Source organism: Dicentrarchus labrax, unplaced genomic scaffold, assembly GCF_905237075.1.
Source record: "Dicentrarchus labrax unplaced genomic scaffold, dlabrax2021, whole genome shotgun sequence".
In the NCBI taxonomy this organism is placed as follows: Eukaryota; Metazoa; Chordata; class Actinopteri; family Moronidae; genus Dicentrarchus; species Dicentrarchus labrax.
Genome location: NW_026136713.1, coordinates 14,318,908 through 14,332,965, shown reverse-complemented (window position 1 = coordinate 14,332,965; position 14,058 = coordinate 14,318,908). Strand labels below are relative to the sequence as shown.

Below are 14,058 nucleotides of genomic sequence, written 5' to 3'. Positions count from 1 at the left end.
TAGGGTGTTTTAAAGTGTTTTTATGTACTCTTAGGTAAAAGTAGATTCATGAGTCCCACTCTTTGTGGTGTAAGGTCGAGGATTTTACACTAAAACTAGCTAAGAAGTTAGAGGTGGATCAGAGACCCTACTCACAATCAGCTGCTGCGGGTTATCCATCTTGTCTTGTCAGTGTTTTGGAGAGAAAATAATACAACACAGATGAAGTTTTGGAGTAAATAAGGATCCCCTGAGCTCACTGACAAATCCAATAACAGTGGAGATGATGGTTTATCAATCCTGCATTACTACAGGCATGTGAGGACAAAAAAAAAAAAAGTAAATGTGGACCAAAATAACCAAAACACTAACAATGCTGTATGTATGTTTAATCTTTCATCCAGTTTCAATAGACCTTTTGTATTTGAAATTACATTTGCATAACAAGACACATACCCATGTGAAAAGTGCATGTTCAGGTTTCACTATTACTGGTGAATATATATTTTAATGTTGCACTTTTTTATCCTAAACTAACGACAAACAGCATATGCACTATGCTATGAGATTTACGGACTGACAGGGTGATGGGGGCAGTCCCTGGCTCTAAATGGTCTACAGTGACCACTAATCATCCCAGGAAGACCCAGCACCGCAGAAGACCACCACAGGACCATGTGAGTACAATTACGACCTGCCCCCTCCACGCCAACACCACCCTCTTCACCCACCAAAAGTTATTTTAAGCCTATTTTTGTACAGATTAAGCTTAAAGTCCTACTCTTTACTAAGTTAAAGTTTAGGACAGTTCTTACAATCATTTTGTAGACATTTTACATATACAGACCCCAGGGCTATATTCATAAAACACACTATAGCCACTGGTGGAAAAATGCAGTATAGTTGTCCAATTTGCATGAGTGGATTTAGTAAAGAATAAGGAATATTTCACTCAAAATGCATAATTTTGTGTTTGTATCACCCGTCTGTGGGCCAGTATTGCTGCAAAATCTGCACCTCTTCTGTGGCAATTTATTTCAAAATGATTCTTAGTCCCTGAAGTCAGGCAGCAGAAGTTAAGTGCAAATACTGCTGGCCCATTTTTGGGTGAGCTAAAAATGCAAGAGTAGTCTTACATGTCACTGTTTATAACACAGGGTGTTTACTGGCTGGAGGGGTGTTTTAAAAAAAAAAAAGGGGGCATAAATTATTATGTTCTTTCATTTCTAGGAAAACATAATATTTTTTAAGCTTATCGTATGTTTTGTATCTAAAGTCTTAATGTGCTATGTGAGTAGTATGTAGTGAAGTAAAAAAGTGCAACATTTCCTTCCCTCCTGAAATGCGTTGGAGTAAAAGTCTCAATATTCAGATGCAGTACGAGTGCCTCAGAATTGTTCATCATAACCAAAAACATTTAAATATAGTTAATATTAAAAAAAATAGCTTGGCCATGCAACACGAATCACATCCTAGATATGGATCTGGAATGTGATCTTATGTTTATATTATTACTGTTTACTAGCACTTGAACAAATCATGAGACTGGATCCTTGTTTAGCATCATATCCCACAGATAGAACGCAAGCAGAAAAAGTAGCCGTACTTAATTTTAAAAAAGTAAGTCATGTTTATCTTCTTCACACGGTGCCAGACAGTATCTGATATTTGCTCAACATGTGGACACGGACACCAGTCCCTCTGCCCTTGATTTAGAAGGTTATTATACACATGTCTGCTTATAGATGCCCACGCAGCGTATTGTTTATGCCTGGCTTTTTGGTGTGTCGCATTGCTGAGGGTGAAGGTGGGTGAGGTCTTTGGACTTGAGCAGGCGGGTGTGACTAATCTATCAGTGATGTAGACTAAAGCTCCCCATTGCTGAGGTGCTTAGCATTCTTTCCCTCTGAGTCCTCTTCCAGTCTACTGTGCTGCTATAACCACAGAGGTTCAAATTTATCAGCACTTCTCTCCACTAGTTCACCCAACTCATACCGGGCACACACATCTACACATGCATGTTGTCCTCTCAAATCTTTTACAACTTTATTGCTCTGGAAGACCATTTTTTATACTGTCACTCTGTTTTCCAAATAACATCTGTGTTTATTTGTAACACATCATGAAACAGTGTATGCCAGTTAACTGTATGAGTTCTAATCATGTCATCCATCCTCTCCTTAGTACAGTCAGAGGGATGGTGATACATGCCTGTCATGCCATTAGAGTCTTCAATGAAATATGAAAGCACTTACAGGATATCTTTGAAAGGAGATCTGGAGTCTATAAACACTAGTCTATAAAAAATAATGAATTTATAGAGAATTAATGGTGTAAAAAAAAAATATATAGGTGATGTATAGCTCTGTGAGTAGAGCCATATTGCATTAACTCCACCAAGGTCAAGGGCTTTTGGTTACGCACACTAAAGACTTCAGACAGAAAAGAGGGCCAAATGACATATGTATGATGCCATACACATAATAGATTATTGACTTTCCAGTGTTGAGAGCAATCTCTCAACCCCTTGATACGACGGATATAATATACCCTCAGTCACAGATTTATGCAACAACAGTTGGAGCTGCAATCAAAGATTTTCCATTTGCTTGCCCTGAATGACTTAATGACTCAGAATGAATTGTAATCACATGAGGTATTAGGTTAGGGACAGAGGGATTATCCAAATTTATTAACATCAAACATGCCCAGACAGCCTGAATGTGACTCAGATGGTGCTGCTATTGTAGCAACAATAATTTGTAGTAAAATTGATTGGCTGGAGTGGTCCTGGAACATTAGGTTGAGGTTAAAAGGAGAAAAACATGACTTAAAACATGTGAGAGCACCATACCGATGTTATGCAAGTGTTGCTAGCTACCATGCAGAGCACAGGAGTGCTGCATGTGAGCTGTCAAAGTTGGGTGGTCTGTGTAAACCTTTGACTTGTTGTACCCCAGCTTTATCTTAGCATTCACATAAACACATACATACTGCACACACAACCATACGTTATTTATTCCCTCAATGTTAAGTATAATCACATACAGTATACAATAGTGGTTAAGTGGACAATATGTGGGGCCGGATAAACTTCAAGCTCTGTATTTCCCCTTTCTTTCCCCACCAGCGTGCCCTCAGCTAAAGCTATGGCTATCTGGCCCTGATAGTATAGGTCTATATATAGAGGAGCCCTGTGACTGAGCTGCCTGTAAGTGTCAGATTCCAGGCACACTCATCCGTCCTGGCCGCCTCAGCACCTGCTGCTAACTATAAACCCACCCACCCCCAGCGCTGCACCCCAGCCCAGCACACAGAGGAAAGCTAATGTCCAACCAAACCCCAGCCTGGAGAAGAAAAAAGATCCAGGTTAGACTCTGTATGCAATTTCCCCGAGGGCAGCTCATAAGGGAGGGGCAGAAATAGAGATGGGAGCATTAGAGGATGTAATGGGTCTAAGCGAAATGCCCCGCTTTGCTTCTTCTATTCAAGTCTGATACATGGCAGTGCATTTTGCATTCTGAAGCTGTCTAGCCAGTGTGGCACTGCCAGTCTGAGCTGTGTGGAGCTGCTCATTCCTAGATTCAGCTGTGGATTTTGAGAGACAGTTCGCTGGATGAGGGGCAGATATTGCAACACAGAGGAACTCAATGCCCTTGGGAAAGCCTCATCATTGGCCAAAGGTACAGTACCAATCATTCTGTCTTTCTCTATTTGCAGAGGGAGCAGTCTCTCTTTCTCTTGTCAGTCCTACACCAATCCAATGTGGAAACTTAAATAAAGGGTATGTATTGGGCAGAGCTAATCTAAATATTCTCACATTCCATATAAAATTGATAAATAAATCTCACTCTTTGTAATTCAAAATGAGTTGCATGTCGTATATAATGTCTTGATGAAATCTTTTGAGATTTTAAGCACATGTAGAGATACACTGAATTTCTGGTATCAACTCAGAGTAAATGTTTGCTTATTGTCTTGTGTTGATTTAAAGTTGCATGCAACTGGATTTTACAGCATGTTGACAGTTACAGTATGTTTATGTTCTTAACCCCTTTTGGAGAATTACAATCTGTGTGCTGTAGGTATTCTCAGAACATTTGAGGGTTAAAAGCTAAATTTGCTGTTGGCAAGCTGACAAAACGGAAATAATGCACAATGCTTTAGCCTCTATAGTTGCTATTAATAGGCTTTGGTTCTTAATGATATTCATCAGTATTCCTGGTGATATAAATGAATAAGCTACACACCCTCCAGGTGACCATATCTCATTTCCAGTCCAGGAACAGAGCCCAGAACACACTAGAGGAGCAGACTGGACTGGCCAAAGTGAGAATTTGGAGCTTGTGGACGAGCAATGGACAGCTGGACTCTCCAGGGGGACAGCTACTCCTTCCTGCGCAGTGCGCCCCGCACCTTTGCCCTGTGCCATCGTGACGGCACCCCGAACCACGTTGAAATCTTCGACATCATCAACGTACCTAGTCAGCGCAGTGCAATTTCCGAAACTACCTGCCTGTGTGACATTTTTGGAGACGACTGTGAGTCACCCTCCCTCCCAAGAAGCCCTGCTGTAGCGGCTTTTGTCCCTTCCCAGAGGGAGGTGGATGGGACAGCTGCTGCATCACCCCTGGTTGATGATCTGAACGACTCCTCAGGCTCTTACCACACTGCACAGGGCTCCAGTGAAGGAGAGGAGGGCTTTGAAGATTCAGGAGAAAGGGTTTACAGCCCCCCCTTGCAGAGTGAGTCTTCAGAGAGGCCTGAGGGCGAGGGACAGAGCTCAGGGCATCAAGAAGTTTCTGAGGACAGTAGCCCCAATTTAGAACCAAAAAGTAAATCACCTGAGACTCAGCTTAGTAGGGCTCACAGCCCGTCATCTGAAATTCTCAACACTGGTGAGAGGACCCCCTCTCTTGGAAATAACAGCCCCTATAACCTGAGTCCAGAGGGGAGAAGGTCATCCTTATCTTATTCCTCAGTTGAAAAAAGATGTTCACCATCGCCACCTAATCCCAGACAAGTGCATTCAGAAGCTGATCCAAGGAGAATTGCTTCTACTGTCAAAGATAGATTCAACAGCCCTTCACATCAGTCTTTAACTCCAAGTCCCTCCTCTGAACCTAGGAACTGTGTCAGCTCATGCTCTTCTGAATCAGTGAACACCCACGCTTTGCCTGAATTCAGGGTAGCACAAATCTCACCTGAGGCAAGGAGCAGCGACTTTAATCAACACAGCAGTCCCTCACCTGAGCCCACATCCAAAGATTTTTTTCTAGATTTGACAGAATCAGCCTTTGAATCTAGAGCCCTCTGTTCATCTCCTTTACCTTCATCCAGTAGTACAGATTTATCCCAGTCAAGAGAAACACTGGTCTCTCCTGAGCTGAAGAATAGGTCCTACTCCCCTGATACTCAAGCACCATCTCCTTTTCCTGAGCTAAGAAGGAGAGTCTCCCTGCCTGATCTCTTCAGCAGAGGCTTCACACCTGATATTGAAAATTCTACCCACACCCCTGAGCTGTTTTCAGATTTTTGCACTGCAGGAAGGGACACCACAACTACTCCTGAGAGCCAAGATACCAGCTTATCAGTTGAACCGGTCAGCACTGTGTCTACACCTGGCCCACGATACACTCCTCCCTCACCTGCAATAGCAACATCTCCTGAGCTTGCGTGGAGTAGTGTCTCACCTGAATTAAGTCACACAGCTCCTTCACCTGGCCTGCTCAGTGCTGTTTCTCCAGCTAAAACTGGGACAAGAACTCCCTCTCCTGACCCCTTACGTAAAATAAGACATATTTCAACTCCTTCTGAAATCGGGACCCAGGTGTCTACATCTGAGGTAAGTTATAGTTTATCTCCATCACCTGAAGTTACGAGCAACGGCTTTCTCATCGAGCACAGATATACTGCTCCCTCACCCGAAATCAGGATTACAGCCTCCTCACCTGAGGTCAGTAGGAGAGAGCAGCCTTCTGAGGTGGAGACATCAGCCTCGCCTCTGTTAGAGCCTCACTTTGACTCTGCCTCATCAAGAAGCCTCACTTCGTCCCCTCATATCACAGGGATTTCTTACTCTGTTGTTCAGCCTGAGGACAGGGGCACTCCCCCATTTCCTGAGCTCTTACGTCTCTCCACCCCTGAGCCTAATAGGACACGTGTGTCCCCTGAGGCAAGGAGCCCTGCCCCAAGCACAGACAGTATACAGAGCAGTATAGCAGAGTCCACTGGTACACCACGAGACTCACCTCATATTTTAGGCTTAACAAGCTCTGTCCTGCAGCCTGAAATAATTCAGTCACATCAACCTAGGTACAAAACACCTTCACCTCAGCCACAGCATTACACTCCCTCACCTGAACCAAGATATCAAACCCCTTCATCTGACCAGTATCAAAGTCCCTCACCTCAGCACAGAGGTAAAGAGCCATCACCTGTTGCCTCAACTCCTGAGCAGAGGTGTCATCAGCATTCACCAGCAAAACTCTCTACAGAGCACAACCCTCAGTATACACAGTCTACTCCTTCTGTAAGAAATACACCCGAGGTTGAAGTGGATTCATCTTCAGGTGACATTACAGAAACAAAGTACCCCACACATTTGGCTAAAGAGAGTGTGTCACCCTCATTTGAATCAGACAGGGGAGACAAATCAGTTGTAACTGAAATCAAAAGCAGATCACCAGTGGTGGTAGTTCATTCAACTAAATCTACTTCACCTTACTTAGCAGAGGAAAAAGTAGACAGTTCATTGAAACAACAAAGCACAGAGAGGGAAGCAACACCAAACCTTCAGGATAACTCAAGTGTAGCCTCCTTGTCTGAGGAAAAACAAGCAATTGGCCCAACCATTTTTCAGAAAGAAGACACTTATAAGAATCCCCCCATTGGAATCAAGTCTCCTTCTCCTAATCGTCTAGTCTCTAAAGACAGAAGTCCATCCAACTCCGCTGTGCAGAGACCGGAAAACCCACAGCCTCAATTCACTCCTTGTTCCCTAACTCCTGAAAGCAGCAGTTCATTAAAATCACTTTGTACACCTGAGCACGTGAGAAGACAGCTGTCAACCAGCGTTAGACGTGAAAACCAAGAGAGGTTCACAGAGGACATGGCCCACCATGTAAACAGACGGCGGACACCCTCTCCACCACTCACCAGGTTTACACCTGTGCACATTATAGCCCCTGAGAAACCATACAGACAGTGGCAGAACAGAAGCCGTAGCCCCTCTCAGGTTGTAGGATCCTCACCGAGTGGTAATTTAAAGAAAGCGGTGACAAATAGGGAAAGCCCCAATGTTGACCCTGTTGACAATAATAGCCAGGCCCACTGGGTCAGGCTAGGAACGCAATTGGAGATGGAGAAGGAAATGCAGCTGGAGGAGGATAGAGAGGTAGGTAGGGAGAGGCAAATGGATAGAGAGATGGAGAGAGAGAGAAAGAGGGAGGAGCGGCTTCCTGAAAAGGGGAAGGGGTGGCAGGGGGACACCAGTTACAGGGGAGAACAGGTTGAGCTGTCATTCAATGCCAGGAATAGAAAAGGGCCTGCAAGTCGCAGAGCAGCTCCCACAAGCAGAGAGACCCGTCAGGGACTGCCAACAGTGCATTCCTATTCAGAGGGCTTGCTTGCCACCAGACAGCTACAGCAACAACAAAGTCTGCTTAGACTTGCTTCACAACAAGACACCAGGGGTGGTGGTTCCAGCAGACGGCTTCAACATCCTGCATCCCAGAAGAAGAACAGTGGTCCTGGACGCGTGTCCATAAACAGGCCCTGCCAGAGTTCCAGCTCCAGCATGGGAAGTGAGCTTGATGAGGCAGACAATGAGGTGAAGTGGTTTACAGACTTGGCTTTCAGCAGCCTGTCAAGCCCTGAGGTAGATTACCTTGATATGTACAACTCCAGTCACCGTTCATCTACCAACATTTCTCAACCATCTACGCAGGAGAGCCCAGCTGGGCTCAATGCTGCTTGGCTGGCCTATGCTGACTTCAGGGGTTCTGCTCCAAAGTTGGACAATGATGAACTCTCCTTCCATCAACCATCTGCATACTACTCAGATGGCCTAGATCCATCAAGGCGCTATGAAATGGGCAGCTTTGAGTGCGTAGATGTGGCTGTGGAAAGAGATGACTCCAGGAAGGTGAGAAGAGGAGTGCCAAAGAGACAGATCCAGCTGAAGAGAAAGGATAATGCTGAAGGGACGCAGGATGAGAGCAGTGAAAATAGTAGTCCTGGAGTACCAGTGATGGTGGACAGCCCCTCTCTAGAGAGAAACTCCAGAGAGACATTCGTGAGACAACACAGTACACCAGCAGCAATGCAAGAATGTTACCCTTTTGAGCACAACCTTGAGCCCAGTCAACAAAATGAAAGAAAATCCAGACTCCAGAAATCTGCTTCTCTGGATGAAACATGCACTAAAACCAAGATGGCCTCTTGTCTCATCAAGAGTGTGTTGTCCAAGAGGATGCAAAGTGGTGATAAACAACCTGATGAGCAGGCAGAACAAAAAGTGAGCCCCACTTCTGAGGAAAACAGCCCATCACCCGAGTCCCCAAAACCTGACATTCATAATCTGAGTTCCAGTCTTCCGTCAGATTATAGTCTTTCATCTGAGGGGCTATCTGTGAGAGGAGAACAAAGCGCAAAGGACGAAGCCAAACCACCAAAGAGCTTTGGAGTGAGATCCAATAACAGGCCAAGTTCATCCAGCAGCAGCAAAAGTGTTAACTTTTCACAAACTGAGAGTGAAGAAGCTGATTCTCAAAGAAGGAATTCAACATCATCAAGATCTGAAATGAGATCAGAACTGAAAGTGCCACTTGATAGTAAACGGTCAAGAGCTGAAGTACAACAAGCAAATGACAGTAAAACATGGGACGGAAGGGAGGGGGATGAGTCAGCAAATGCCACTGCCGGGAACACAGGAGCTCCTTCTGCCACTGGAGCCAGCAGCACGCAGGCCAGGGCGACAAATAGAGACCAGGAATGTGAAAACACATTGGACCATAAACAACCACAACAGGGTGACAAGGGTGGCTACACATCAAAAACACAAGAGATTACACTCAAAAGCAAAAAGAAAGCCTCCCTAAATGTTTGTCTCACACCTGAAGCAGAAAACAAAACTTATGCTTCTTCACCAGACATGTCTTTCAGAGAGAAGGAGGAAAGGGTAGACACCAGTGTAGAGAAAACAGAGGAAGAAGAAGGGAATGTTAAGGTCCCCATTCACAAAGTTAGAGATGTGAGGCGACTTGTAAAAAATACATATAATCTGTCCTTCAAGGCAACTAGTGCTGTAATACCATCACATGTCAATGAGGAAAGAATGGAACATTTTAATGAGAAAAAAAGGGAAGCAATAAAAGAGAAAAGGAGAGAAGAGGTCATTGCAGGGGAAGAGACTGTGTTAAGGCAAGAGATAAGGAGGGAGGAGGGGAGTTCAGAGAGGGAAGAGGAGTTCAGAGTGGAGAGGAAAGAGGAACCAAAAGAGGAGGTAAAAGACTCAAAGCTGCAGACATCCTCTCCGTCTCCTCGGAGCAAAGTAAATCCCTTGTCTCGTCCACAGCCAATGCAAATAGAATACAAGGCTGTCTGCTGGAAAGAAGACAAAAATAAAATGTTCTGCAGCACAAAAGACTCAGAGAATCCAGGTGGCAAACACCAGGCAGATCCAAAGCATGTCATCGAGGTAAGCAGAGATTCACAGAAGTCCTTGAATGCAGATACACAGAATTACAAAACAGGAGACACTGCAACTGCCATGCCATGTCAACATGACCTAAACATGGCAAGAGAAAAACAAGAGACTATGATAGAAATGCATAAAGTGCCCGACAATGAGGACAAACCTGTGGTGGTTAGAACAGACAGAAAACCTCCCATTCTTGGAAGTCTCCCCAAACTGCCCAGTAAGGAAAGAGAGGTGTCCACTGCTGTAGTGTTAATAAAGGATGGATCCAGCAAGACCAAGACATCTCCAGCCCAAGAAGAGATTCCCACCCCACTCCAGGCTCCAGCTGCTTCACCCTCACCTAGGCCCACTACCCCTGGCAGCACCCCTGGTAGCAGCGGTCATTCAGTTTCCATGTTATTAAAGGAGAAAGGCTACCAAGCTGACATCGGAGCAGTGGTGGGTGACAACCAGAATGCAGCTGGAGGTAAAGGGGTTCCCCGTAAGCATGTAAACTGCCTAGAGATCCCCCTTCAGACCATCACTCCTTCAGATGGAAGTCAAATCGAGTCTCATAGAGAGAGGACATTCTCCTCCTCATCTACCACGTCTGGCCCTTCAGCAGTGTCTGACAACACAGACACCCTTACAAAGACCAGAGAAGATGAGGGAGGGAGCATTAAGCCTACTGTAAAAGACACAGCAAAGCAAAAACGTTCTTCTCCACTAAGGAATATGCTGGAGCAAACACCACCTCCCACCAAACAGAAGGAACTGGGAGATTTTGAAGCTGTGAAAAGACAAGATCCAACTTTCCCCCCAAAGTCCCCTGCGATAAGGAGGTTCAGACCACAGCCAATTGAGGTTAAGTCACTGTCTAAAGACATACAGAAACAAGAGATGCCCGCAAACTCTACAGGAAACAATAGGCCTCAAACCATTGAGGTCAAATCTGTAGCTAAAAATTTTCAAAAGCCAGTTGTGCCTCCAAAACCAAGTTGCAAATTTAAACCTGCAGATTTAGGAACAATGCCTGATGAAGCACAGAGACCATCAGCAACAACAACATCAACTGTAAAACCACAAGGTGAGGATAGGTCTCAAACAATTGTAGTGTCCTCACCTACAATCTATAGAAAGATATCCAATGAGTCCACAACAACATCAAACTATACAAGAAAACTAGCTGTGTCTGCAGTATCCAGCCTCAAACCTCCACCTTGCAAAACCACAGCCACCCCCATCTCCAATCTCTCAACCCAGTTAACAACACCATCAGAGACAGAGCCACCTAATGAAAGGGTTCAGCAGCAAAAGCTAGGGGCCTCCTCTCAGAGCTCTAGTTATACACAAAGACCCACAACTTTAGCGATAGCCCTAACATCGGGCTCTAGCCCAAGTTTAACCTCAGGTCCAGGTCCGGTTTCTGACCCAAAAACGAACCCTGTCCAAACCCAAGTCTCAGCCGACGCTAACAAGCCAAGCCAGCCAGCTGTTGTGGATCCAGATACCCAACCACAGTATCCCAGGACTGCATATCCTCATGAACAAGCTATGCCGGTAACTTCAAACTATACAAAACAACCAGCTGCTGTTTCCACAACACAAGTGCCAGGATACACACACCAGCCATACCACAGATCACTAGCCAGTGAGCGCTCCCAAAGGACAGATGAGCTGCGTTTTTATGCCTCAGATGACCCTCCAAGCTACGATGAAAGAGAAAGCTTTAGTCCCCTCATGCTCCCAGATCTGACCCACAGGAGGTCAAACCGCTATCAACCCTCCTCCCGCCCTCTTCCCTGCTCCTGCACAGCTGGCTGCCCTTCCCACCCTGGTCTGACCCCTCCTCACCATCACCGCAGCCCCCATAACCTTACCCCCCCTGCCCCTCCACACTCTCCAGGCCACACACTGCCTTACCCAGTGGCTCAGCCCTCTCTCCGTACCCACCAGTGCAGACCTGACCCTCAGCAGATGAGCTACCAGCTCAGCTCTCCCAAATCCAGCCCTCTTGGTCCAAGCCAGCCACCGGCCATGTACCAGCCTCTCCACCAACCTCCTCCCTGCCCTCCCCACCCATCACTCATGCAGGCCTGCCCTGCAGACCGCCCATTGCAGCCACCACAGCATACTGACCCTCGACGACCCCCTGTACATAGATCCCCCCAGCAACAGCCACCAGGAATGGCTGGGGCTCCTTACAGTGAAACTGGCCACAGCCACTCTCCTGGCCTTCCTCCTATGGATCCCCAGTACCTATGTGGCCCTCAAAGCCTGGGGCCTTCGTATGGCTCTGAATATGGGGGTGACGGCTCCAGTTTGTACTCAGAGAGTAGCTATGGACAAACACCTCGCAGAGTTCTCCTGGATCCTGAGACAGGGAAGTATTTTTATATTGAGGTGCCTGTACAACCACTGAGGAAAATGTTGTTTGACCCAGAGACTGGTCAATATGTGGAAGTGCTCATCCCACAGCAAGCAATGTCACATTCAGGCCTTTATCCTCCTTCAGCAGCTCCCTACGCATCTCTCCACAACCCCAACATGTACGCCCCTGCTCCTCAGTACGTGCCCTATGCAGCTCCTCCTCCCCCAGCTCATCCCCAGCCTCAGCCCCAGCCTCAGCCCCAGCCACCCCGATATCCTGAGGCCTCTGCTGCAGCAACAATGCACCCAAGTGGGCCTGGGGTCAGTTACAGGAATTCCTCTGGTCAGGTGCCCAAGCCAGAGACACAGAACCATCCACCACTGGACCAGAGCTACCTGGAGAGTATGTATTATGTGCCTACAGGGATGAATGCGAGCCCCAATCCCACCCCACCAGACTATTACCACAAACATCCCCCCAACCTACCCCCAACAGGGGGGAAAAGATCCTGAAATAGAGGATAGAGGCCGCCTTCCTGGAGCCTGATGGGTTTTAAATACACAGTGTATAAAGGGGGTGCCTAATGTTAGCCTGTAATGTTATTTGAGTTTTCACATTGCAACTGAAGACAGCAATTCTTTGGTTGTTGTTTATTTGCTTCTGCTTGTTCTGTGCTAGGCTGCTTTAATAGACAATGAAACTGTTATTGAGTTCATAGTTTTGAAAACACAAGAGAGTAAGCCTTTTTTATGAGGTGTTTTTAAGAAATATAGAATGATCTATTAATGTTTTTGTCATTTTTTGATGCAGGGTAAGAACATAATACTGTAAGTTCATCAGTAATGCACAGGCACTATAAATCAATAGGTTTACTGATATACTAATGTGTGTACTTTAACAAAGAATATCACCAAAACACTTGAAAATTCTGTTTTAAAAGAACCTCATATTTATTTTATTATTGTGTTTCTCTAATCTTGGATGAGTGTGTTTATGCACATGATGTCTGCATCAACAGTGCCAATAAAATATGTCACCAATGCATTGTTCTTTTTTCATGCCTTTTCCATGATTATTTCTATAGTACTTTATCTCAGCATTTATTTACTAGCCACATCATGTAACAAAGGTTTTAAATACTGGAACTTTATAATCATGTAACTTTTGAGCTAACAGTCTTGCTAATAGTTTAGACTTTCATATGATTTTCTTTATAATCAATGACTTTATTATAGTTTTTCTGTAACAATGCAATGCATGAGCATCATCTTAGTATTTGCACACTACATGTGCACTAAAGTTAAACGTATGTACAATATTTAAAAGGTTGAGGTATATTAAACCAAGTTTTAACAAACCATTAAATAATCAGACTTCAAGTTACAACAATTATTTCCACTATCAAGTATTAAACGTAGGCCATCTGGTAGTTTGAAACCAGTTTTTCAAAAACAACACTTTATATAGTTGCACCCCTCAGTTATCTCTCTCTCTTTGCCTCTAGAGGGCACTGTCACTATTAACAGTGTGCAACAGCAAGAATTAACCTTAATTCATAATACTATCAACCATTGGTTTTAGTATTGATTTGGAGTCTCTAGGTCAAATGATATGAAGTTATTGACAGAAGTTATTAACTGGCCAGGACTTTTGTAAGACAGAGAAAACATAAATATGAAGTATAAAGACATGTCCCCTATGCTACTGGAAAGTTGTAGCAGCGCATTGTACTATCATGACCACTGGAGGGTGCCACAGACCACTGGAGCAGCACGGGAGGTCCCATCCTGAAGGTACATACAAATCTGCTAACCTTACGTGAGAAGACCCAGTCATAGTAAAACAGTTAAATGATTTCCTAATCAAAACCTGACCCTGTTAAGTAAAACCAAAGCCTAATTTATTAGTCCAGAGGGACAACATTTTCTTTGATGTGGATGGCAGTAAAACTAATGAGAGGTCTGGCCAGTAGCTGTGAGGGGCCTTAGAGTGTGTGTGTGTGTGTGTGTGTGTGTGTGTGTGTGTG

General features: G+C 45.0%; 1 protein-coding gene across 3 annotated transcripts; it reads left to right on the top strand.

The window, feature by feature from the left end:
- The first annotated feature begins 511 nt into the window (after positions 1 to 511).
- On the top strand, positions 512 to 13,074 carry si:ch73-43g23.1 (serine/arginine repetitive matrix protein 2). Of its 3 annotated transcripts, none has more exons than XM_051420631.1 (3): positions 512 to 656; positions 3,700 to 3,763; positions 4,258 to 13,074. In XM_051420631.1, the coding sequence occupies exon 3, from the start codon at positions 4,337 to 4,339 to the stop codon at positions 12,542 to 12,544; it is 8,208 nt and encodes a 2,735-aa protein (XP_051276591.1). In that variant the 5' UTR covers positions 512 to 656; positions 3,700 to 3,763; positions 4,258 to 4,336; the 3' UTR covers positions 12,545 to 13,074. The 3 variants fall into 3 exon arrangements, with proteins under 3 accessions (XP_051276591.1, XP_051276592.1, XP_051276590.1); XM_051420632.1 differs by lacking the exon at positions 512 to 656 and adding an exon at positions 3,319 to 3,348; XM_051420630.1 differs by lacking the exons at positions 512 to 656; positions 3,700 to 3,763 and adding an exon at positions 3,384 to 3,662.
- The last annotated feature ends 984 nt before the right edge of the window (positions 13,075 to 14,058 follow it).